The sequence below is a fragment of the Scyliorhinus canicula genome, chromosome 17 (assembly GCF_902713615.1).
Source record: "Scyliorhinus canicula chromosome 17, sScyCan1.1, whole genome shotgun sequence".
Taxonomy (NCBI): Eukaryota; Metazoa; Chordata; class Chondrichthyes; order Carcharhiniformes; family Scyliorhinidae; genus Scyliorhinus; species Scyliorhinus canicula.
The window spans coordinates 130,546,274-130,573,123 of NC_052162.1; the positions used below are offsets into that span (position 1 = coordinate 130,546,274).

The 26,850-nt window shown below is 47.4% G+C and overlaps 2 protein-coding genes and 1 long non-coding RNA gene across 4 annotated transcripts; all 3 read left to right on the top strand.

Annotated features, from left to right (window-relative positions):
- The first annotated feature begins 2 nt into the window (after positions 1 to 2).
- On the top strand, positions 3 to 4,067 carry LOC119951316 (zinc finger protein 239-like). Of its 2 annotated transcripts, none has more exons than XM_038774416.1 (2): positions 3 to 77; positions 1,855 to 4,067. In XM_038774416.1, the coding sequence occupies exon 2, from the start codon at positions 2,197 to 2,199 to the stop codon at positions 3,016 to 3,018; it is 822 nt and encodes a 273-aa protein (XP_038630344.1). In that variant the 5' UTR covers positions 3 to 77; positions 1,855 to 2,196; the 3' UTR covers positions 3,019 to 4,067. The 2 variants fall into 2 exon arrangements, with proteins under 2 accessions (XP_038630344.1, XP_038630343.1); XM_038774415.1 differs by lacking the exon at positions 3 to 77 and adding an exon at positions 91 to 389.
- A 6,668-nt stretch (positions 4,068 to 10,735) lies between these two features.
- Positions 10,736 to 15,612, top strand: LOC119951331. Its single transcript, XR_005457591.1, has 2 exons — positions 10,736 to 10,804; positions 13,270 to 15,612. It is a non-coding gene; the product is annotated as an uncharacterized LOC119951331 (long non-coding RNA).
- Positions 15,613 to 24,648: 9,036 nt separating this feature from the next.
- Positions 24,649 to 26,666, top strand: LOC119951301 (BTB/POZ domain-containing protein 17-like). The gene has a single exon (XM_038774380.1). The coding sequence runs from the start codon at positions 24,851 to 24,853 to the stop codon at positions 26,156 to 26,158; it is 1,308 nt and encodes a 435-aa protein (XP_038630308.1). The 5' UTR covers positions 24,649 to 24,850; the 3' UTR covers positions 26,159 to 26,666.
- Positions 26,667 to 26,850: the final 184 nt, after the last annotated feature.

Below are 26,850 nucleotides of genomic sequence, written 5' to 3' on the forward strand. Positions count from 1 at the left end.
CGCAGGCCCGGCGCGCGTACACGGGAACCCCGCCCCCGCCATTGTTCCTCGCCCCCTCCTCGAGACAACGTTTCCAGGTAACCGACTGCCGGCTCCGGCAAGAGTGAGAAGCCGCTCGGTGAACTCCCCCTCCCCCTCTCTCTACGGCGGCTGGCTGGTCCGAAAAGAGATCGGGAGCGACAGCCGCACTGCGCCTGCTCCGGACACCTCGGTTCAGCAGCGCTCTCTGCGCCTGCGCGCTAGGCTGCCAGCTGAGGGAGTGGGGGAGGGGACTTTGCAAAATGTCTTCCCATCATTTTCCTCCCAGTCCTGCAGTCTGACTTTAAACAGCATAGCATCTGTTTATAGTTTCACACACAGACTGAAACTTCCTCCTCTGTCCAACATCTGTGAGTAAAACACTTTCTTTCTCCCCCTGGGAACTACAGAAAGTTGTGGGACTCTGGAACTGGAATTAAAGATTTTGTAGAACCTGTTTTTATTGTCTGAGATATTTGGAAAAAAATAATTTTAGACTACCCAATTATTTTTTCCCCCAATTAAGGGCAATTGGCATGGCGTACTCTGCACATCTTTGCGTTGTGGGGGTGAGACCCACGCAGACATGGGGAGAATGTGCAAACTCCACACGGACAGTGACCCTGAGCCAGGATCGAACCCAGGTCCTCGGCGTCTGGGGGCAGCAGTGCTAACCACTGCGCCACCGTGCTGCTCTATTGTGCGAGATATGTAAAGACAAATTTATCCTGTCTATTCAAATACTGCGTTAATATGTGATTCATTTATGTTTTTAATTTGATTGTTACTGTAAACGTTTTTAAAATGTGAAACATTTTGTTCCTGTGAGATTGTCTGAGAATTTGTTGATTCCGAGATTGTAACAACATAAATGTGTCTGATTATATATCTTGCCTATTGTATACATTATTTCTGTTTCAGTGATAATGTTCATTTATTATGATTTCTAGTCTAAGTACTGCAGTACATTACATGTTTCCAGTCATTACAGTACAGGAGTCCATTCACCAACTTGAGTCCACACCATCTCTTTGTAGAGCAATCAAGTCAGTTATTCCCCCATTTCCCCGTAACTTTATTTCTTTCAAATGTCCATTCAGTTTCATTTTGAAATCATTATTATCTCTGCTTCCTCAATCCTCATAGGCAGAAAGGTCCAGGACATGACCACTCACTGCCTAAATAAAGCACTTCCTCATAGTCCTAATGTACCTCTCATCAAGTAATGCAGTGCTGTATAATTTGCAGAGTTTTGATCCACTAAGCATATATACTTTGAAATTATTCATCATCTCCACTTCCATTAGCCACATAGTAAGTAATTTTTAAAAAATAGGTTTAGAGTACCCAATTATTTTCTTTTCCAATTAAGGGGCAATTTAGCCTGGCCAGTCCACCTAACCTGCACATCTTTGGGTTGTGGAAGCGAAACCCACGCAAACACGGGGAGAACGTGCAAACTTCACAGAATGTGCAAACTCCCCACGGACAGTGACCCAGGGCCGGGATTCAAACCCGGGTCCTCAGCGCCGTAGGCAGCAATGCTAACCACTGGGCCCTGTGCCGCCTACATAGTTAGTGAATTGACACATGCCGTTGTGCCATGGCAGGAAGCAGTGAGCATGGATTTGTTGATCAGTGCGAAGCAGCACCTTTTGCAACTTGGGAGGATGCAGATTAGGTAAAGCAGAGTGAGAATAGAGGAATCATATGTGCAACGGCGATTTACAGCTTTTGGGGAATGAGAGAGCAAAGATATGCCAGAGAAAATGGAATTGTTTGTTCTGAATGTATATCCTGTCCTGACAATGATGACTTTGTAAACTGTTTTCACAGAATACTAGAAGGGGAGGATTTCCATACAGGAATCTCAAGCCAAATAGCACGTCAAGATCTGGGAGAGTCACTCGAACCATTGGGTCCTGAATATCATCAGCCTTTGATTCTGGAAAGAGAAATGTTTGTCTGTTCAATAAGTTTTAAGCATCAATGCGGCTGAAAAAGCTCTGAGACACACACACATGCGAGTGAGAGCGTTCCAGTGCAACAATTGTTGTAACAAAGTGCACAGCCAGAAAATATATTGCACCATTCACAGTCAAGAGAGACTATACACGTTTTGTATGTGTGGACGGGTTTTCAACTTCCAAACTGGGGAGATACAAGGACACCCGCATCATGGAGAAACCGTGGAAATGTGAGGACTGTGGGAAGGGATTCCGTACCCCTTCTGCACTGGAAACTCACCGACGCACTCACACCGGGGAGAGGCCATTCATCTGCTCCGTGTGTGGGAAGGGATTCACTCACTCATCCCATCTGTTTACACATCAGCGAGTTCACACCGGGGAGCGACCATTCACTTGCTCTGAGTGTGGGAAGGGATTCTCTCACTCGTCCCACCTGCAGACGCACCAGCGAGTTCACACTGGGGAGAGGCCGTTCATCTGCTCCGAGTGTGGGAAGGGATTCAGCGAGTCGTCCACCCTGCAGAACCATCGCGTAGTTCACACTGGAGAGAGGCCATTCACCTGCCCTGTGTGTGAGAAGGGATTCACTCGGATAACCAACATGCTGCGACACCAGCAAGTTCACACCGGGGAGAGGCCATTCAACTGCTCGGTGTGCAAAAAGGAATTCACTCGATCAACCAGTCTGCTGACGCACCGACGTGTTCACACTGGAGAGAGGCCGTTCAGCTGCAATGAGTGTGGAAAGGGATTCCCTAATTCATCCAACCTGTGGAAGCACCGGCGAGTTCACACCGGGGAGAAACCGTTCACCTGCTCTCTGTGTGGGAAAGGATTCAGCGAATCGTCCCACCTGCTGAGACACCAACGGGTTCACACCGGGGAGAGGCCTTTCACCTGCTCCGAGTGTGGGAAGGTATTCGCTGATTCATCCAGCCTGCGGAGGCACCAGCGAGTTCATACTGAGGAGAGAGGCTGTTCGCCTATTCCGAGTGTGGGTACAGATTCATGGAATCGTCCAAGCTGCTGAGACACAGTCACACCAATTGGAGCCCTTTAGATGCTCTGACTGTGGGTGTTAATTGTATCAATGGAGGTTAAGTATATATAGGTGGAGAGCATTGATTCAATGGTTGGTTACATGAGCGCGTATAAAGAGACACTTACTGACATAGCGTGAAGTTAGGAGATATATACCTGTAATGTTTCAATCTGTGATTAAATCTATACCAAGTAAAGACTGGCTCCAGTTTCTTCCTTCACTGTAAGACTATCAGGATTATAATAAACAGTGAATGTTTGCCTTATGATGAAGGATGGAAACTAAAAGAAAAGAACATTCCAGACAGCAGCTTACGTTCCCAGCAGCTTTTATGCGAAATGGCTGAAAGCGAGTCGAATTTGTCAGTGTCTGATTACCCGCCAATGTTCTCCGAGTCTGAACCAAACGACCAATGGAAGAACCAAGTGGAGATGTGGACACGTGTGGGTTACGAGGAAACCAGTTCTGGCCTTGACATTGTCACTTCCTGTCACTTCCGAACAAAAGTCAAATTAGAAGCCAAGTATTCTGTGAGCCGGATTACCGATAGTTGGATATTGATGGAAGGTTTGGCTCTTTTGTTCGGGCTGAATGATGAGACTATGGAAGATGGTTTAATGACAGCCTCTGACGCACAGTCAGACTTTGTCAGGTTTTGAATGAGGGTGAAAAAGTGTTCAGCAGATCCGGATATCACAACAAAGGACAGGATTGGAACAGAATCGGTGAATAAACCCGAGGAATGACGGCGGGGAAACAATTGACTCATGTTTCTGGTCTGATTCAAAATATCATCGTGTGATAGAAAATCAAGAACTTCACAGTGAGACAGAGAATTCGGAGGCTGACAATGATGATAATCACACTGAAGGAATTGTGCGAGTCGCAAAGTTACGATCCTGGTTGGGACGGTTAACGTTTAAAGAGAAATTTGAACACCCTGTGATTAACTGAGAGAATTATGCCATGATGTTTCATTTTTTTAAACGAAAATAAGCTTTACTATACATGTAAAATAAACTAAAATTTAAAAACCAGCATTAAGAACTGAATATATTGTCAATAAAGACTATGAACGTCATTCCACTTTTTAACCTCACCTCAAGATGTCCCTGATACTAATGATATCTTGAAGGTTCCTCACTTCTGTTCCTGGGACCACGTCAAAACTGAACTCCTCAGTCCGTGTGGGCTTCGCTGCATCCTTGCTGTGGGATTTAAACATGAAGAACATTCCTAGTTCCTACTACACCTTCTAGTCCCACAGTTGGTTCACAGATCCTGCTCCCACAGCTGGTTCCCAGCTCCTGCTCCCACAGCTGGTTCCCAGCTCCTGCTCCCACAGCCGGTTCACAGCTCCTGCTCCCACAGCCGGTTCCCAGCTCCTGCTCCCACAGCTGGTTCACAGCTCCTGCTCCCACAGCTGGTTCCCAGCTCCTGCTCCCACAGCCGGTTCACAGCTCCTGCTCCCACAGCCGGTTCACAGCTCCTGCTCCCACAGCTGGTTCACAGCTCCTGCTCCCACAGCTGGTTCCCAGCTCCTGCTCCCACAGCCGGTTCACAGCTCCTGCTCCCACAGCTGGTTTCCAGCTCCTGCTCCCACAGCTGGTTCGCAGTTCCTGCTCCCACAGCCGGTTCACAGCTCCTGCTCCCACAGCCGGTTCCCAGCTCCAGCTCCCGCAGCTGGTTCACAGCTCCAGCTCCCACAGCTGGTTCCCAGCTCCTGCTCCCACAGCCGGTTCCCAGCTCCAGCTCCCACAGCTGGTTCCCAGCTCCAGCTCCCACAGCTGGTTCACAATGATCCTGCTCCCACAAGCTGGTTCCCAGCTCCTGCTCCCACAGCCGGTTCACAGCTCCTGCTCCCACAGCTGGTTCACAGCTCCTGCTCCCACAGCTGGTTCACAGCTCCTGCTCCCACAGCCGGTTCACAGCTCCTGCTCCCACAGCTGGTTCCCAGCTCCTGCTCCCACAGCTGGTTCACAGCTCCTGCTCCCACAGCTGGTTCACAGCTCCTGCTCCCACAGATGACTGCTTCCAAGCTAAGTGCAGCCTGCCTGCGTTCTGTGAGAAACACCCAGAATTCCAACCAAGGCTCCAGCCTGAATCCCCATGGTAACAGATCAGTTTGCATATCCAACATTATGTAAATTAACTTCCAGGTTCAGAACCAAACCATTTTTGAGGTCTGCATGAAGAATTCACCGCTCTAACAAAGACAGGACAATAATTGTCAGACCCACTGCCTCCAGATCTCCAGCTAAAAGAGCCCAAGCTGCCATTTTACAGTCCTTACCCATCAAGTTTTGACTTAAGTCAACATGGACTTTTGAGGGTGTTTTTGTCAGATTCTCAACCCAGGTTTTCCATTGATCTTACATGTAAAGAAAATCCTAAACTAATTCATATTTGTAAAACAAATGTCACTGGATTTGGTTGTCATGCCCCCTTAGCAACATATATGAATTATGAAACTAGATCTTTGCAACATCATCCCAAGGAAGAAATGAAAATCTATTAACCTTGCAATATAAATTTAGAATATTACAACTTGCAACATGCTGTCAATGTCTTTAAGGGAGACCTGGGCCAACCTTTCCAGAGTCTGCATCCTCCCTGGATTCACTTCCTTTCCCTCAGTAAGAAGTCTTACAACACCTGGTTAAAGTCCAACAGGTTGGTTTTGAATCACTAGCTTTCAGAGCTCTGCTCCTTCCTCAGATAATTTAAACCTGGTGTTGTAAGACTTCTTACTGTGCTCAAGCATCTCCACATCATGGTTTCCCTTCAGTTGCTGCAAGTTACCAATTGAAGCACAGGATGACAAAAAGTATTTTACTCGCAGATGTTGGAGATAAGAGGAGGTTTTAGTTGGCGTGAAGCTCAATCTTCATTCGCACAAACCCGTGCTCTGATTGGCTGGAGGACCAGAATCTTGGGTCCTCCAACTCCTCCCTTTGATCATATCATGATGTGGAGATGCCAGCGTTGGACTACGTTGGGCACAGTAAGAAGTCTTACACCACCAGGTTAAAGTCCAACAGGTTTGTTTCAAATCACTAGCTTTCGGAGCACAGCTCCTTCCTCAGGTGAAGGAGCAGCGCTCCGAAAGTTAGTGATTTGAAACAAACCTGTTGGACTTTAACCTGGTGTTGCAAGACATTGATTATACCAGCAGTGGTTTGAATATCTTCCGCACATGCACAGCGTCCACCCTTCCTTTGGACATGGGCAGTCTTGGGCTGTAGTGCAGTAGTGAGAGAGACAGGCTTCCAACACTTGAAGAAATGCAACTCGATTTTATTGAACTCTTAACTATCATACATACTTCCCGTACCAGCCTCCCCGGACAGGCGCCGGAATGTGGCGACTAGGGGCTTTTCACTGTAACTTCATTGAAGCCTACACGTGACAATAAGCAATTTTCATTTCATTTTCATTTTCATTTTCATGTGGTGGATAGAGCGGTTTCCCCAGTACGGGAGCTGTGGCCGCCATTACTTAATCAGAGCCCAATCTCTAAACGCCTGGGACTTTAAATGAAAAGTGGACACAAATTACACGTGGAGAGTCACTGGATTTGGTTGTCATGCCCCCTTAGCAAAACAGTTCATCTTCAGGCATAAATATTTAATGTAAAATTAAAAACAGGAAATGCTGGATAAACGCAGCAGCTCTGGTAGCATCTGTGGAGAATGGTCAAATGGACTCTAAATGATAACTCTCTCTCCACAGATTCTACCACACCTGCCGAGTTCATCCAGCATTTCCTGTTTTTATTTTAGGTTTCCAGCATTTGCAGTATCTTGCTTTAATAAAGATTTAAAGAATTGGGTGACGAACTCGGGAGGACAAGAGATGAATATAATTAAGACCCAAGAAGCCGAGCGGTAACGTGAACGTTGATTTATTTACGGTCACAAAATGTCTGCCAAGGCAGCGAATATATTTACAGAGTACAGTCCGTTGGGACAACCAACATGCTGGTCCTTGTCAGGGTCGGCCTTTATACCAAGTTATGAGCCCGAGTAGAGCGGAAGCTCATACTCCACGAGTCCCAAGGGAAGGTCAATCAGGGTTTCCCCGTGGGCCTCATGGTGTTATTACAAATACGAAACTGAAACCGAGAGTTAGTACCTTCAGGTGAACAGAATTGAGGAAAAAGGACACGATACGATATAGGAGCATAAGTGGACCATTCTAATAATAATCTTTATTATTGTCACAATAGGCTTACATTAACACTGCAATGAAGTCACTGTGAAAATCCCCTAGTCACCACATTCCGTCCCCTGTCCGGGTCACAGAGGGAGAATTCAGAATGTTCAATTCACTTAATAGTACGTCTTTCGGGACTTGTGGAAGGAAACCGGAGCACCCGGAGGAAACCCACGCAGACACAGGGAGAACGTGCAGACTCCACATAGACAGTGTCCCAAGCCGGGAATTGAACCCGGGTCCCTGCCGCTGTGAATCAACAGTGAATTAGAGTAACAATCTATAGGGAGGTAGAAGTGTGCGAGGGGAAAGACATTTATTGTTCGAATGGGAGAAACATACTAACCAGAATTGTCCGTTCTGATTTTCTTATCCTTTACTGACAGTGAAGACTTGATGATGTCATCCCTATCACATTCATTCATAATCTTTAAGAAAACATCTATAACTTTTTTTTAATTAAGGGGCAATTTAGCGTGGCAAATCCACCTACACTGCACATCTTTGGATTGTGGGGGTGAGACCCATGCAGACACGGGGAGAATGTGCAAACTCCACACGGACAGTGACCCAGGGCCGGGATCGAACATGGGTCCTCGGCGCCATGAGGCAGCAGTGCTAGCTACTCCGTCGCCGTGCCACCCATTTTCAGAGCCATACTTCGAGCCCAATGGAGGATCCCAATTTCTCCATGACAGATAGGCTCTGGAACCCCTTCAAGCCCTACGACCTTCCAAGCTCCCTTTACTCCTCCAGCTCTGAGCCTCACCCTTCACCCACATCAATCCCCCACTGTGTGCCGCAATTTCAACTGCCAGGGTCTCGATCTGTGAAATTCTCTCCTCCTTTAAGATCATTCTAAAAATGTACTTCTTCGACCTAGCTTTAGATATCTGTAATCATTTTGAGACTGTTTACGATGTTATAGGTTCGATATAATTGCAAGTTGTTGTTATTATTTTGCATTGGTAAGACTCAGGAATGTCACACAAACATTCTAAGTCCTGGTACAAAAATTATCTCCAGTTATTTCCAGACTGGAAACTGTGTGTCTCTCAGTTTCACTCTCAGTCAGGACCAAATCCCAGTTTTACACCAATCTCTGATCTGACAGCACATTTCCAGCATTCACCATGGTTCTTCCTGACTCTAAACACAGTTGTAAAGGAGCTTCAGTTTCACGTCTCGGAGCTCTGAGCCATGGAAGAACGTGGCTAGGACAGATTTTTAACACAAGATTATTCAAGATTAAACCACACATTCAGTCCTGGGTGTGCATAACAGCATCAATAACAGCAGATTCTAACCCTTAGTCATTTGTGAGCCTGCTGGTGTTTCAGCAGGTTAGATGGCTGAGTGAATCCCTTCCCACACAGAGAGCAGCTGAACATCACCTCAGTGTGAATTCGCCGGTGTGTCAGCAGGTTACCGAACCTACTGAATCCCTTCCCACACACAGAACAAGTGAATGGTCTATCCCCGGTGTGAACTCGCTGGTGTGACAGCAGGTTAATTGACTGAGTGAATCCTTTCCCACACACAGAGCAGGTAAAAGGTCTCTCTCCGGTATGAGTGCGTTCGTGTATCTGCAGGTGCTGTGACCGAGTGAATCCCTTCCCGCACTCGGAACAGGTGAACGGTGTCTCCCTTTTGTGAGTACGTTGATGTCTCTGCAAGTGCCAAGAATCGGTGAATCCCTTGCCACACTCGGAACAGGCGAACGGCCTCTCCCCGGTGTGACTGCGGCGGTGAACCTCCAGCTCAGACGGGGATCTGAATCCCTTCCCACAGTCCCCACATTTCCATGGTTTCTCCATGGTGCCAGCGACTTTGTGTCTCTCCAGGCTGGACGATTTGTTGAACTTTCATCCACACGCAGAGCATGTGACCAGAATTTCTCTCCTCTGTGAATGGTGTAATTTTTTTTCAGGCTCTGTAACTGGATAAAGCTCTTTGCAGAGTCAATTCACTGGAACACCCTCACTCGGGTTTGTGTGTTTCTGCGCTTTTCCAGCCGCCACTGATGTTTGAAATTGTTTCCCACTGATAGACAGCTGCACGTTTCTCCTTCTACATTCAAAGGCTGCTAATATTTAGATCCTCATGGATTGAGTGACTCGGTCAGATCATGTCACGGTGTTCGATTTGAGTTTCCTGTCAGGAAATCCTCCCCTTCTATTATCCTGTAAAAGGAGTTTACTTAAGTCATTACTCAGTATAGTACAGAAATTGCAAACACACTGTACTAATTCCTGTGGATTTCCACCCCCCCCCCCCCCCCCCCCCCCCCAAGTTGTAAATCCCACACCACACCTCTCCTTACTCCCTGGGCTGAAATTCAAACCCATCTGCAATTTTACTTTCCTCCCTTCCCAGTTTTTTCACTCTTTCTACTCTGGGTGGGTTCCGTTATCCAGCCCCTCTGCACAGAGACAATAAAAATCAACAAATTAATCATTTTCTCCCCTGGTCATGGGGACCCTATTGGTGACAGTCCCCCAAATGATCAGATTCCTCCAGGTCAATTTCAGAACCGTTTTGTTGTAGATCCTATCACAATCCCTCTTCCTGTTTTCAACACGGCTCTAATTCAGGTCCCGAGTCCTGCACCAGGTGTTGGTGAAACCTCCCAGAATCACAAGACTTGTTCAGGCACAGAAGGCGGCCATTTGGCCTGTCGTGTCTGCGTCTGCTCTTCAAATGAGCATCATGACTTAGTGCCATCCATCTGACTTTTCCCCATGTACCCCTGCACATTGTTTCTATTCAAGTAATTTTATGAGTGGCATGGTCGCACAGTGATTAGCATCATTGCTTCACAGTTCCAGGGTCCCAGGTTCGATTCCCGGCTTGGGTCACTGTCTGTGCGGAGTCTGCACGTTCTCCCCGTGTCTGCGTGGGTTTCCTCCGGGTGCTCCGGTTTCCTCCCACAGTCCAAAGCTGTGCAGGTTAGGTGGATTGGCTATGCTAAACAAAATTGATTTTGGTGTCCAAAAAAGGTTAGGTGGGGTTACTGGGAACTGGTGGAGGTGTGGGATTAAGTAGGGTTCTCTTTCCAAGGGCCAGTGCAGACTCAATGGGCCGATTGGCCTCTTTCTGCACGATAAAGTCTATGACTCTATGATAATCATCGAATACCCTCTTGAATGCCTCAATTGAAGCTGCATCCACCACCCTTCCAGGCAGTGCATTCCAGACCCCCAACCAACTCGTTGTCCTCTCCAGCACTCGACCCTTTTGCACCCGCTGCGGGTTTCTGATCAGTGAATTGACCTGAATGATTTCCTGGGTTTCTCTCCACAGCCACTTTCGAATCTGCTGGGGCTTCCCACCAGACCACCTGCCTTCTTCCGGCTTCAGCTCTGCGCATGCTTCAATCACAGCGGACACCGCCCCTCATTCACTCAGATTGCTTGGAGGACCAGCCGCCCCCGCTCGGTCCTCCAGCCCTGCCCCTCTTCCTATTGGTCCAGACAGCCGTCAATCACCAGTGTAGTGAGCTGGAGCATGCTCAGTGCAGAAGGTATGTCTCGTCGGAGCTCGCTGTGCTGAGAAACAGGTGTGTGTGTGTGGTGTGGGGGGGGGGCGGGGCGGTAGACGAGCCTGCGGGATGGGTTCAGAGGCTTCATAGCCAGATGTCAGAGCTTGGCCGCCAGTAATAATTCCCCCCCCCCCCCCCCCAAATGTTGAACCAGATGCACCTGGTCAGGTTTGGTCAAATGAACTCGGCGAGCGGCCGCCATCTTTCTGGTGAAAGGCCTGACATGCGTAGCGGCCTGACGTATGCGTAGCCAATGAGGGCGATCTGGGCTCAAGAGTCCCGCCCGTCATTCACACGGATTGGGCGGAGGACCAGTCACTCCAGTTCGGTCATCCAGCTCCGCCTCTTCTTTCCATTGGTCTTCAGTTGCCGTCAATCACCAGGGCATTGTGAGGTCACAGCCGATTCAGGAACAGCCGCTGAGACAACTGGGCTTCCTCTTGTATGGATTGGATTTGTTGATTGTCACCTGTGGGGAGGGGCAGTGAAAAGTATCGAGCAGCTCAAACAGATGATTTAGTACATGAAAATAAAAAGAAAATATATAATGGAATCATAGAATAGAATTTACAATGCAGCAGGAGGCCATTCGGCCCATCAAGTCTGCACCGGCCCTTATAAAGAGCACCCTACTGAAGCCCACGTATCTACCATATTCCAGTAACCCCCACTTAACATTTTTTGGACACTAAGGGCAATTTCTCATGGCCAATCCACCTAACCCGCATATCTCTGGAATGTGGGAGGAAACCAGAGCACCCGGAGGAAACCCACGCTGACACGGGGAGAACGTTCAGACTCCGCATAGACAGTGACCCAGCCGGGGTCTCTGGAGCTGTGAAGCAACTATGCTAACCACTGTGCTACCGTGCTTCCCCGGGGAAACACAAGGTACATACTGTAAATACATAGACATCAGCATCGGGTGAAGCGTAAAGGGGCGTGGTATTAATCAGGTCAGTCCATAAGAGGGTCACTTAGGAGTCTGGTAACAGCAGGGAAGAAGCTATTTTTGAATCTGTTTGTGCGTGTTCTCAGACATTTGTATCTCCTGCCCAATGGAAGAAGTTGGAAGAGTGAGTAAGCCGGGTGGGAGGGGTCTTTGATTATGCTGCCCGCTTTCCCCAGGCAGCGGGCGGTGTAGATGGAGGCAATGGATGAGAGGCAGGTTTGTGTGATGGACTGGGCTGTGTTCATGACTCTGTAGTTTCTTACAGTCTTGGGCCGGGCAGTTGCCATACCAGGCTGTGGTGCAGCTAGATAGGATGCTTTCTATGGTGCATATGTAAAAGTTGGTAAGAGTTAATGTGGACATGCCAAATTTCCTTAGTTTCCTGTGCTTTCTTGGTGGCAGCGTCAACGTGGGTGGATCAGGACAGGTTTTTGGTGGTGCTAATGCAGAGGCCGCAAACTCGGATTTAATAACCCGCAGAGGGGACAATAAATCAGAGATGGAGATTGTTGTGAAACCAATGTGTTGTTGGAAAACAGAAGGTCAGGGTTACAGCCAACAGCAACTTCTGTTTATAGAACTGTAATGACTTAGACCAGGCCTTTGAGATTGGCCAATTGGAATGAGTTCCCTGATTTTGTGGGCCAATAAGGGAACCTCTTCTTTGTATATAACAGGGTGTGTCAGATCCTCTGCACTCCCAGTGTAGACAGCAAGCTGAGTGCACATGGTCATACTGCTGTTGGTTTTGTAAATAAAAGGGATTCTGGTGAAGGGACTTCTGCCTCTGTGGACTTATTACAATAAACCTTTAACATCATAACTCATCCCTTCACAGGAACATTGTAAAACAAAAGTGTGGCACCCAGACATATCAGGAAATATTGGGACAGGTGACCAAAAACTTGGACCAAGAGGTGAGTTTTAAAGAGCTCCAGAAAGGAGGAACGCGAGGTAGAGACGGCAGTGTGTAGGGAGGGAAATTCAGTGCTTGCGGGCTGAGGGAACTGAAAACGCACTCTCAGAGTGATGGAACAATTATAATAGGAAACGTCCATGTGGCCAGAATCAGAGCAGCGCAGATATCTCTGAGGGTGTTGGGCTCGTAGAGTTTACAGAGGTTGAGGGACGAGGCCATCAAGAGATTTGGAAACAAGGATGAGAATTACAATACATTGCTTGATTGAGAGCCAATGTATATCAGGGAGAATGGGGTGATAGGGGAACAGGACTTTCTGCAAGTTAAAACACAGACTGCAGACTTTGGAATGACTTCAAGTTTACAGAAGGTAGAATATGGGAGGTAAGCTATTGTTATCTCCAGTGAAAATTTGTTAAAAAGATAAGGAAAAAATAATCTACGCTTACTTTATTTGGATTTCAGCCCAGGGAGGAGGGAGAGTGTGTGGGATGGGGATTTACAGCTTTGGGGGAACAAGAGAGGGAAAAATGTTCCAGAGAAACTAGAATTGTCTGTTCAGAATTTCTATCCTGGACTGACAGTGATGACTTTTGTAAACTCCTTTTACAGGATATTGGAAGAAAGGAGTTACAGACAGAAAACTCAGACCAAACGTCAGATCAAGGTCTGCGCGAGTCACTCATTTAATCAGGACCTGAATATTATCCTCTTTGATTGGAAGGATGGATGTTTGTTCTGTCTATGGGGAAAGATTTCAAACATCAATGTGACTGGAAAAGCACCGAGACACACACACCGAGTGAGAGTGAACTGATTGTGGGAAGAGCTGTCACCAGTTACACAGCCTGAAAAAATATTGCACCATTCACCAACGGAGAGAAACTGTTACATGTGTTCCTTGTGTGGATGAGGCTTCAACCTGGAGAGATACAAGGACACCAATACCACGGAGAAACCGTGGAAATGTGAGGTCTGTGGGAAGGGATTCAATTATCCATCCCGGCTGGAATACCATCTACGTAGTCACACTGGGGAGAAACCGTTCAGCTGCTCTGAGTGTGGGAAGGGATTCATTCATTCATCCCATCTTTTGAGACACCAGCATGTTCACACCAAGGAGAAACCGTTCACTTGCTCCATTTGTGGAAAGGGATTTAATCAGTCAGCCAACCTCCTGACCCACCACCGAGTTCACACCAGGGAGAGGCCGTTCATCTGCTCGGTGTGTGGGAAGGGATTCACTCAGGCAGCCAGCCTCATGTTACACGAGCGCATTCACACTGAGGAGAAGCCGTTCAGCTGCACTTACTGTGGAAAGAGATTCAAGCTTTCAGGCAACCTTATTGTACACCAGCGCATTCACACTGGGGAGAAGCTGTTCACCTGCTCCGTGTGTGATAAGGGATTCACTCGCTCGTCCATTCTGCTGAGACACAAGGAAAGTCACAAGTGACCGCGGGGATTTGCTATTGCTGCTGTTAAGCACGTCCAGGATTGAATCATGTCCATTCTGACAGTTGGGGTTTGTTTTTGCTGATGCCAATCCACCCTGTACCTGGGCCAGAATTTAATATCCTGGATCTAGAACAGATTGCAGTTCTCGGGGCTGCAGTGTCTCTTTAAGAACCGCTGTCTGTGATCCTTCCCTGTAATTGAGGAACTCTCATCAGAAATTGGTTCAGAACAAGATTCTAAACTTTTACTTCAAGCCTAAATTGATCTTTGGTACGAACTCTACAATTCAGCGTGTTAACATTTCTGATTAGAAAGTGCTGATTAATCCTTGCTGTCAATTCTTACTGACTTGCACGTGGCACAAAGTGGCACCTCCATTATCCAACAGAGAGAAGGGGAATTGGTGGAAATTTGAGAGTCCCCAAATGTTATTCCTTCTGGCTGGTACAGAAATCCCCCGGCACAAGAATTTGATCCAAGGACCCATGTGATGACCCCGGGGTCTCCCGTCATTCACCGACCACGTTGCACAGCGGGCATTTCGTGCGCAGCGTGGCCGGTAGATCGCGCCCCCCAGTGTGAGATTTCGGAGTCCGTTGGGACGGTCAAGAGAAGTGATGTTGAAGTCAGATGTGAAATATTCGTTCAACACCTACCAGTGAGCTCTGGCTCCACCCCAGATTTCCCCCATGTTCCTTAATGGGCCTTACTCTTCCCATTGATATACTTATAGAATATCTTGGGATTTTCCCTACTTTTACCAGAGAGAGCTTTCTCATACCCTCTCTTTGCTCTCCTAATTGATTTCTTAAGCTCCATCCTGCACTTTCTGTAGTCCACTAATGCCAATGCAGACTTGCTCCCCTTATACTTGTTAAAAGACTCTCTTTTCCTTCTCATCGTATCCTGAATGTCTGGTCACCATGGTTCTCTGGGTTTGTTACGCCTTCCTGTTACCCTAAAGGGCACATATTGGGCCTATACCCTCCCCATTTCATCTTTGAAACCCCCCCCCCCTTCCACTGCTCTTCTGTAGGTTTCCCCACAAGTAACTCTTTCCAGTCTACCTTGGCCAGATCCTGCCTTATTTTGTTAAAATCTACTCTCTCCTGATCCAAAACCTTTTTTTGCAACTTGTCTATTTCTTTGTCCATAACAGATTTAAATTGAACCGTGTTGTGGCCACTATCACTAAAATGCTCCCCCACCAACACATCAACTACCTATCCGCTTCATTCCCTAGAATAGGTCCAGCACTGCACCACCCCTTGTTGAATCCTCTACATATTGAGCTAAAATGTTCTCCTCCATACATTTTAAGAACTACTCCATCTAAGCCCTTAAAATGATGGCCATCCCAATTAATTTGGGGGAAGTTGAAATTACCTCACATAATTAGGCTCATTATTTTTAAGCTCCTCCACAAATTGTGCACATATTTGCTCCTCAATTCCCCGCTGCTTATCTGGGTGTCGATAATAAACAACTAGCAATGTAGCTGTCCCTTTTTTATTCCTAAATTCTACCCACAAAGCTTCATTTGATGCCCCATCCAAGATACCTGGAGTATTGTGTTCAGTTTTGGTCTCCCTACCTGAGAAAGGACGTACTGGCACTGGAGGGTGTGCAGAGGAGATTCACTAGGTTAATCCCAGAGCTGAAGGGTTTGGATTATGAGGAGAGGTTGAGTAGACTGGGACTGTACTCGTTGGAATTTAGAAGGATGAGGGGGGGATCTTATAGAAACGTATAAAATTAAGAAGGGAATAGATTGGATAGATGCGGGCAGGTTGTTTCCACTGGTGGGTGAAAGCAGAACTAGGGGACATAGCCTCAAAATAAGGGGAAGTGGATTTAGGACTGAGTTTAGGAGGAACTTCTTCACCCAAAGGGTTGTGAGTCTATGGAATTCCTTGTCCAGTGAAGCAGTTGAGGCTCCTTCATTAAATGTTTTTAAGGTAAAGATAGATAGTTTTTTGAAGAATAAAGGGATTAAGGGTTATGGTGTCCGGGCCGGAAAGTGGAGCGGAGACATGGCTGCAGGGTGACCAGGGATGGGAATTGGACATCCAGGGTTATTCAGGAAGGACAGACAAAAAACGAAAAGGCAGTGGAGTTGCATTACTGGTTAAAGACAAATTTAACGTAATTCTGAGGAAAGAATGGTAGAGCTGAGAAACACCACCAGCAAAAATTTGTAGTGGGGGTTGTATAGCGAGGGTTCCTGTACCAGATCTTCCCGAACAGGCGCCGGAATGTGGCGACTAGGGGCTTTTCACAGTACCTTCATTGAAGCCTACTTGTGACAATAAGCAATTATTATTATTATTATATAGACCCCCAAACTATAATATTGATATTGGGAATGGCATTAAACAGGAAATTCGAGATGCATGCGATAAAGGGACACCTGTACTTGTGGGTGATTTTAATCTGCATATACATTGGACAAATCATAGCAGTAACAGTACGATAGAGGAGGAATTCCTGGAGTGTGCATGTGATGGTTTTCTGAACCAATTCATTGAGGAACCAAGGGCGCGATTCTCCGCAAATCCGGCGTGCCGTGAAGGCTGGCGTGAAACTGGCCGTGTTTCACGCCAGCCTCGAAGCTCCGTCCCGGGACCCGATTCTCCCCCCCGGGCGGGGCTAGTATCGGGGCCGGGGGAATCACGGGGGCGACGCGCACGATGATGTCAGCCGCGCATGCGCGGGATGGACGGCTCCAACCCACGCATGCGCGGATGACGTCATCACGCAGACGTGTCAAACCCGCGCATGTGCGGGCCGTTATGCCCCTCAGCCGACCCGCGGACTGATCCTGTGGGGCGGCTGAAGAACAAATAGTGCGCGGGTGCCTACCGATCGCAGGCTCATGCCACCCTTGGCACGGCCGTGGTGCGGCCGTGTCAATCGGTGCCATGGTTGTCCGGGACGGGCACTTTGCGGCTGTTTTCACGAACACTGAAAGCAGGTGTGATCGTGGCCGTGAAAACGGATGTAAACTCTGCGGTATTCGGCCCATCGGCCTGCGGAGAATCGCTGTTCGTCGTAAAAATGGCGAGCAGCGATTCGTGTCGGGGGGCGGCCGGAGGGGGAGGAGAATAGCGGGAGGCTGTGAAAATTGTCGGGAAGGCCCTCCCGCTATTCTCCGACCCGTCGTGGGCAGCGGCGAATCGCGCCCCAACTTTTTTCCCCAGGGCCCACCTTTGCTAACCGGCCAACCTTCAGGACCCACGCGAGCCAACCTTCACAACCTATGCCGACCAACCTTTGCAACGCACGCCACGTTCACTTACCTTTAATGTGAAAGTGGAGCTTGCTTGGTCCTCACAATCTCATTTAAATCAGATTCAAAGGAGGAGAGGGCAACGGGCATATCAGGTGCAGGCTCAGCCAGTTCCTTTGTGCCGTCTTCACCTTTATGAAAATACAACCTCGCACATGTAGGTCATCATGAAGGGCAATAGCGGCAAAATGCATGTTTTACTCAGCCCTGATTACTCCTGGTAGATTGTGCACCAGAATGCTGACGGCCTCATGGGCCTTTGGTGTGTTTTCAATGTAGTATTACAGGTCAGCTACACCAGCATAGTTTTTTAATTTGAAGTCAGCTCTAAGTTAATAAAGGTACAGTCACCAAAGTCCCAGATGACTATAGGCTGCTTTCCCCTTTGAGAGGGAGAGCTAACAGGTGCCGATTTAACTTTAGGATCACCACACCTCAGAGGAGTGGCAAGGTTGAGAAGGCAGAGCCTTAATGGATAGCCTCAGCCGGTACATAGAACATATAGAACATACAGTGCAGAAGGAGGCCATTCGGCCCCTCGAGTCTGCACCGACCCACTTAAGCCCTCACTTCCCCCCCTATCCCCGTAACCCAATAACCCCATCTAACCTTTTTGGTCACTAAGGGCAATTTAGCATGGCCAATCCACCTAACCTGCACGTCTTTGGACTGTGGGAGGAAACCGGAGCACCCGGAGGAAACCCATGCAGACAGGGGGAGAACATGCAGACTCTGCACAGACAGTGACCCAAGCCGGGAATCAAACCTGGAACCCTGGCTCTGTGAAGCCACAGTGCTGTCCACTTGTGCTACCGTGCCGCCCGGGAATTGAACCTACGCTGTTGGCCTTGCTTTGCATCACGAAGCAGCTGTCTAGCCAACTGAGCTAATAACTGACTCTGGGGTCTCAACCTCAAAAGGACTTTGGTTGCTTTGTTCCTGAGTTACATTTCTTCTTTGTAGGCTGTTAACCAAAGGCTCTGGATCTCTATACAGAGCCAACACTGATAATAATAATAACCTTTTATTGTCACAAGTATGAAGTTACTGTCAAAAGCCCCTAGTCGCCACATTCCGGCGTCTGTTCGGGAAGCTTGTACGGGAATTGAACCCACGCTGCTGGCCTTGTTCTGCATCACAAACCAGCTGCCTAACTCACGGAGCTAAACCAGCCCATAGCACTGCTCTATCCTGCCCTGGACTCTGCTGAGTAGCTCTCTCCAGTAGTTACTGTTGCGAGTCCGATAGGTAAACTGCTTATTTGAGTCTTTGGCCCTCTCTTACTTTTCAGAAAGGCATTCTTCATCACAGTTCACTTACCTTGCTTTCCAGCAGCTGGAAAATGGAAGCAACACTGCTGCATGATTTGGCACCAAAAGCACGTACCTGAAGGGTGCTTGATGTCACGTGTACGAGCAGGATGCATGACATGCTCTTGTGCTCCCACTTCTGGCGGGAAGACTGCACATCCTCATTTATTTCCATTTAAAAAGCAGCAGCGGGATGAAATGAAAATGAAAATCGCTTATTGTCACAAGTAGGCTTCAAATGAAGTTACTGTGAAATGCCCCTAGTCGCCACATTCCGGCACCTGTTCGGGGAGGCTGGTACGGGAATTGAAACGCGCTGCTGGCCTGCCTTGGTCTGCTTTCAAAGCCAGCGATTTAGCCCTGTTCTAAACCAGCCCCTTGGCACGGCGGCACAGTGGTTAGCACTGCTGCTTGTGGCACTGAGGTCCCAGGTTCGATCCTGGACCCGGGTCACTGTCCGTGTGGAGTTTGCACATTCTCCCCGTGTCTGCATGGGTCTCAACCCCACAACCCAAAGATCTGCAGGTTAGGTGGATTGGACACGCTAAATTGCCCCTTCATTGGAAAAAAAATAATTGGGTACTCGAAATGTATTAAAAAATTAATTAAGTGGCAGCAGCCGCCATTCTCGATGTAAAAGCCGGTAGCAGCTGTTGGGCATGTCCCCCGCTATTGGGACCACCGCAGGAACAGTGTGACCGATCGCTCTGCAACCCTCCTAACACCCACCCACGACCAACCCGAGGGACACGGCCCTTATTTTGAGAACCCTGAACTGGGGAACATCGTTGACTGGGTATTGTGCAATGCAAAATGAATAATTGCCGATTTAATTGTGCGAGAACCCTTGGCAATGAGCGAACATAATATGTTTGAATTATTTATCAAGTTGATGAGTGACGTAGTTGATTCTGAGACTCGCTTCCCAAATCTAAATAAAGGAAACTACGATGATACGAGTCACAAGTTGGCTATGATGGATTGGGAAACATTATTTGAAGGGACACCGACACCGGCAATGGCAAACATTGAAGGAGCACTGGGGTAAACTACGGCAATTGTTTATTCCTGTCTGACGCAAAACTAAAACTGAAAACGTGGCCAATCCATGGCGTACTTGAGAATTTAGAGATGGTATTAGATTCGGGGAAGAAACATCTCCATTCGCCAGAAAACATCACAGCCATGAGAATTGGGAGCATTTCAGCAAAGGAGTACCCAGGAATTGATTAAGAAGGGGAAAAGAGAGGGCAGCACGGTGGCTCAGTGGTTAGCACTGGGACTATGATGCTGAAGACCCAGGTTTGAATCCCGGCCCTGGGTCACGGTCCGTGTGGAGTTAGCACATTCTCCCCGTGTTTACGTGGGTTTTAACCCCACATCCCAAAGATGTGCAGGGGAGGTGGATTGGTCACTAAATTGCCCCTTAACTGGAAAAAAACATAATTGAGTACTCTAAATTTATAACAACAAAATAATTTTTTTTTAAAGAGGAAAATAGAGTACAAAAGTAAGCTTGCGGGCAATATAACAACTCCCTAGAAGTATCTATAGGTATGTGAAGAGAAAAGGATTGGTGAAGACAGTCAGAAACTGGGGAATTTATAATGGGGAACAAAGAAATGGTTCACCAATTAAATACATACTTTGGTTCTGTCTTCATAAAGAAGGACACAGATGACAGACCAGAAATGTTGGGGAACACAGAGTTAAGTGAGAGGGAGGAACTGAAGGGGATCAATATTGGTAGAGAAATGGTGTTGGGGAAAGTGATGGGATTGAAGGCTCTGAAATCCCCAGGCCTGCTAATCTGCATCCCAAAGTACTTAAAGAACTGGCCTTAGAAATAGTGGATGTATTGGTGGTCATCTTCTAGGATTCTATAAACTCTGTTCCTGCAGATTGGAGGGTAGATAATGTAACCCCACTATTTATAAGGGGGGGGGGGGGTGGAGGTTAGAGATAGACCAGTCAGCCTGGCGTCGGTAGTGGGGAAAATTCTAGAATCCATTAGGGGGGAAATTCTAGAATCCATTATCAAAGATTTTATAGCAGAGAACTTAGAAATCGTGGCGGGATTGGATAGAGTCAGCATGGATTTATCAAAGGCAAATCATGTTTGATAAATGATTGGAATTCTTCAAGTAAAGTTGATGAGGGGGGAGCCAGTAGGTGTGGTTTACTTGGAGTTTCAGAAGGCTTAAGACCCACATAAGAGATTAGCGTGTAAGATTAAAACGGATGGAATTGGGGGTAGTGCATTGAGATGGATAGAAAACTGGTTGGCAGACAGGAAACAAAGGGTAAGAATAAACAGGTCTTCTTCCAAATAGATTAGGAATAAATGCATCATTTTTCTAATTGGGTACCGCAGGGATCGGTGCTAGGACCTCAGCTATTCACAAGAAATATTCATGATTTCAATTTGGGAACTAAATGTAATATCTCTAAATTTGCAGATGACACAAAGCTGGGTGGGCGGAGGGGGGGGGTGGGGTTGGTGGTGAGCCTTGAGGAGGATGCAGAGATGCTTCAGTGTGATTTGGACAGGCTGAGTGAGTGGGCAAATGCACGGCAGATGCAGCATATTGTGGATAAATGTGAAGTTATCCACTTTGGTGGCAAAGACAAGAAGGTAGATTATTATCTGAATGGCTATAAATTAAGAGAAGAATATGCAACGAGACCTGGTGTCCTCGAACACCTGCAGCTAAGCATGCAGGTACGACAGGTGATAAAGAAGGCAAATGGTATTCTGGCCTTTACAGTGAGAGGAGTCGAGGATTGGAGCAGGGACGCCTACTTCTACAGGACCTTGGTGAGGCCACATCTGGAATATTGTGTGCCGTTTGATCTCCTCATCTGAGGAAGGATGTTCCTGCTCTCCAAACTGATTCCTGGGATAGCAGGACTAATGTATGAGGAGATATTTAGTCGCCTTGAATTATATTCGCTGGAGTTCAGAATAATGATTGGCACATCTCAGAGAAACCTATAAATTCTAACAAGACTAGACTCTGGATCTGTACTCAATGGTGTTTAGAAGGATGAGGGGAGACCTTATTGAAACTAGATAGAGTGGGCGTGAAGAAGATGTCTCCATGAGTAGGAGAGAGAAGAACCCAATGGCACAGCCTCAGACTGAAGGGACGATCCTTGAAAACTCAGATATTGAGGAATTTCTTCAACCAGAGGGTGGTGAGTATGTGGAACTCATTGCTGAAGAAGGCTGTGTGTCTTCAAGACAAAGGTAGATAGGTTCTTGATTAATAAGTGGATCAGGGATTACGAGGAGAATACAGGAGATTGGGGATGAGAAACATATCAGCCATGATCGAATGGCGGAGATGACCCAATGGGTAAATGGCCTAATTCTGCCCCTATATCTTATGTTCTTAGACATGGTCAGTGCAGGAAGGATGTTGCCAATGGTGGGAGAGTCCAGAACCAAGGGTCACAGTCTAAGGATACAGAGTAGACCATTTAGGACAGATGAGGAGAAATTTCTTCACCCAGAGTACTGCACGCCTGTGGAATTCGCTACCACAGGAAGCAGTTGAGGCTAAAACATTGTGTGTGTTCAAGAAGGAGTTAGATGTAGCTCTTGCGGGTTAAGGGGATCCAAGGCTATGGGTGGAAGACGGGAATGGGTTACTGAGTTGGATGATCAGCCATGATTGTAATGGATGGCAGAGCAGGCTCGAAGGGCTGAATGGCCTCCTCCTGCTCCTTTTTTCCATGTTTGGTTCATTGATGTCCTTTCTCAAAGGAAATCTACCATCTTTTCCTGGCTTGGCCCACATGTGGGTGACTCTTAAATGCCTGAGCAACTCATTTCAATAAATGCTGGTCCAGTGAGCGATGACCACATTCCATGAGTCAATTTTTTAAGAAGTCCGCCAGAGGGAGCGGGACCAGATTTCTTTGTGTGTCAGGCACAAAACACACTTCCAGAAGAGACCTGGCCAACTAATGGGCAGCCGAATGCGCTGCCGGGGAGGGTGGGTACTGAGGGTGAGGGCTGGCGCTTCACATGTGCTCCCTCAGGGAGAACAACCGCTGCAGAGCTTTCGCAAGGAGCTGCTGACCTGTGAAAAATAAATAGCGATAGGGTAACTATTCAGTGTGTTTATAAGCAGCATATTCAAACACAATTGCAAACACTTCCAGGCAGCCACCCATCCGAGCAACATAAAACTCTGACCTCTTATCACCGAAGCACAAGATAAAACCATTTGTATTCAGGCTTCCTCCAGGTAAAGGCCAATAATACGTCATCTTTCAAGTTATTTTTCTGTCTGTTAAGTAGGTTTGAATCCTGACATTTTTCTGCTCAACCACTCCAAGCTTCCCACCATTCAGAATGGAGTTCTGTCTCCTAACTTTTGGTCCAATAACTTAACCTGTCACAATGCCCCTTTGTAACTTTCTTCAATCTTCTGACCCCATCTAGATTATTTATCTCACCACCTCTTGGTGTCATCGGCAAACCTAACTCTATGGCTTGTTTAGTCTTTCACCCAACTTGTTAATAAATAGTCATGAGGCACATCATCTCCACACTCCCAGAATGCCTAGATCCACTGCAATTCGCAAAGCGCCACAACCAGTTCACAGCAGATGCCATCTCCCAGGCCCTACACTCATCCCTGGAGCCTTCCACACCATAATCCCAGCCAATCTCATACCAAAGTTTCAAAACCTAGGACTTGGTGCCTCACTCTGCAACTGGATCCTCGACTTTCTGAGCCATAGACCACAATCAGTAAGGATAAACAACAACACCTCCTCCACAATGGTCCTCAATAACAGGGCCCCGCAAGGCTGCGTACTTAGTCCCCTACTATACTCCCTGTACACACGCACATGACTGTGTGGAAAATTTGACTCCAACTCCATCTACAAGTTTGTTGACAACACAACCGTAGTGGGTCGGATCTCGAATTCCCTCCTGAGGACGGAGATAGAGGACCTAGTGGAGTGGTGTAATGACAATAATCTCTCCCTCAATACCAGCAAAACTAAAGAGCTGGTCATTGACTTCAGGAAGCAAAGTATCGTGCACACCCCTGTCTTCATCAATGGGGCCGAGGTGGAGATGGTTGACAGCTTCAAATTCTTAGGTGTGCATTTCACCAAAAATCTGTCCTGCCCCACCCACGATGCCTCCACCACCAGGAAAGCACAACAGCGCCTATACTGCCTCAGGAAACTATGGAAATTCGGCATGTTCACATTGACTCTTACCAACTTTTACAGATGCACCATAGAAAGCATCCTATCTGGCTGCATCACAGCCTGGTATGGCAATTGCTTGCCCCAGGACCGCAAGAAACTTCAGAGAGTCGTGAACACCGCCCAGTCCATCACACGAACCTGCCTCCCATCCATTGACTCCATCTACACCTCCCGCTGCCTGGGGAAAGCGGGCAGCATAATCAAAGACCCCTCCGACCCAGCTTACTCGCTCTTCCAACTTCTTCCATCGGGCAGGAGATACAAAAGTCTAACGCACTAACAAATTCAAAAATTTCCCCGCTGTTACCAGACTCCTAGATGACCCTCTTATGGACTGATCTGATTAATACTACACTCCTGTCTGCTTCACCCGATGCCCGTGTCTATGTATTTACATTGTGTACTTGTGTTGCCCTATTACATATTTTCTTTTCATGTACTAAATTATCTGTTTGCGCTGTGCGCAGAAAAATACTTTTCACTGTACCTCAGTACACGTGACAATAAATAAATCCAATCCAATCTGAGACCCCAGTACAGATCCCTCGCCGAAGGTTGGGGTGAGGGTGTCTGAGACCCCAGTACAGATCCCTGGCTGAAGGCTGGGCAGAGGGTGTCTGAGACCCCAGTACAGATCCCTGGCTGAAGACTGGGGTGAGGGTGTTTGAGACCCCAGTCCAGATCCCTGGCTGAAGGCTAGGGTGAGGGTGTCTGAGTCCCCAGTACAGATCCCTGGCTGAAGGCTGGGGTGAGGGTGTCTGAGACCCCAGTACAGATCCCTGGCTGAAGGCTGGGATGAGGGGGCTCCGTTAGTCACATTCTGCTCTCCATTGGTAACTATTATCCCGGCCTATTGCCTCCTTCCTCTTATTTAGTTATTGTTGAACTTCGCTGACAGATGATGGATATCACTGGGCCATTAGAGAGTCTCGATCACCAGACCAGCCTTGTTAATACCTTCTCTGCCCTGTTCAACAAGGAGGATTTCAGCGACATCAAACTGATTGTGAACAAAAAGCTCACACTGAACGCCCACAAGTTCATCCTGGTCGTGCGTAGCGACGTCTTCAGGACCCTGCTGGACACTGAGCGTTGGTCGGATGCTAAAGACCAGACTGTCCACCTCACTGAGGAAGAGGAGTGCCTGGATCACTTCCAGGATTTCCTGAGGTATCTCTACAGTGGGAGTGTCACCCTCAGCACTGTCAATGTGCTTCCCCTTCACCTTCTGTCAGAAAAGTACAACGTCCAGGAGCTGAGAGAAAGCTGCCAACAGTTTATGTTGGCCAATGTGGCTGCCCCGGGCTCCTCCAACTGCGCCATCACATGGCAGAGATATGCCAAGCTGACTGGCCTAACCCAACTGGAAGAGAAATGCCTCAGTTTCACAACCTGGAACATTGACACCATCATAGAGTCCCCAGACTGGATATCGATGGAACCTCACCAACTCTCTGCTCTCCTCCAAAGATCTGACCTGGTGGTGGAAGATGAAGTGGTCCTTTTCCAAGCCCTGGTGAGTTGGCTGTCCCTGCATCCTGCCCATACTGAGGAAATGCTGCAACACATTCACTATCCTATGATGCCCCCAGAGAAACTGTTTGATCTCCAAGCCCCAGGGGCAATATCTACCTACCTGCACCAGGAGAGCTTGCTGGTCTACCAAGTGCATCTTTTGCCCATGGATGCCATCAGCCAGCGCCATGATATCACCACCATCCCATTTACCATGAGACTATATACGTCAGGACGTTGTAGCCACCTCTGGGACATCACAGGATATCAGCAAATGAGTAAAATTTTGATGGCGACATCGTTCTCAACCACCCATTTCAAACTGACGACTCAATGGCATGTTACCTTTTTCCCAAAAGGTCAAAGTATCTCAGCTAAGCGGCGAAGGAACAATTATATCTATCGCATGGGTTTTGATGAAGTTTGTCAAGACAATGACTTTTCAACTCGCTCTGCCTCGGTGAACAACCGTGATCCGGCTGGCAAGACACATTCTCACAAACTGAGCATTCTGATTTATCGATGTGACAACAGTGTGTGGTTTGTGGGTGATGTGACGGCCCTTGAGGTCCCACACTCGGGCAATGCCGAGTTTGCAGATCTAATCCCCTTGTTGGAGCGGGACAAGTACATCAGCAATGACACAATGAAGCTGCACCTCATCGGAGAGACCACCTGGGAGAAATGTTAGATGATGAAGATGAAATTCATTTGAAGTCATGAAGAGTTTTCATAGAGTGTGATAGATTATTGATTTATTTGATGTCTCTAGGTACTGATTGAGTACATAGCTAAAGAATAGAATTATTCAAAAGGCCATAACCGCAAAAAGATAGTAATTGTTTCAGATGATGAATAAACTATTGAACTTTAGGGTCATGTCTGCAGAAATACAGACATTGTTTCAATGAATGTCTCACTTATGTATCAGGGAATGTTTCATAAAATGAAAAGACTATTGCATTCAGTGCACTTGGTAATAAAAATGCATCAATTAATTAGTTACATTAAGGTCTGTGGCCAGCAGTGGTGTAGGAAATTTATTCTCATGAGACTGGCCTGGACTAACTTTGATAGGCATCAGTAAATCTTTTTTTAAAATAAATTTAGAGTACCCAATTCATTTTTTCCAATTAAGGGGCAATTTAGCGTGGCCAAGCCACCTAACCTGCACATCTTTGGGTTGTGGGGGCGAAACCCACGCAAACACGGGGAGAATGTGCAAACTCCACACGGACAGTGATCCAGAGCCGGGATCGAATCTGGGACCTCAGCGCCGTGAGGCAGCAGGGCTAACCCACTGCGCCACCGTGCTGCCCTGACATCAGTAAATCTTAAGTAACGACCAATGGTTGATTAATAAATCATGCTCTAAGTAACAAA

Excerpts from the sequence above, each read along its gene's own strand:
- LOC119951301 (XM_038774380.1), top strand. The coding sequence starts at position 24,851 with ATGATGGATATCACTGGGCCATTAGAGAGTCTCGATCACCAGACCAGC.
- LOC119951316 (XM_038774416.1), top strand. The coding sequence starts at position 2,197 with ATGGAGAAACCGTGGAAATGTGAGGACTGTGGGAAGGGATTCCGTACC.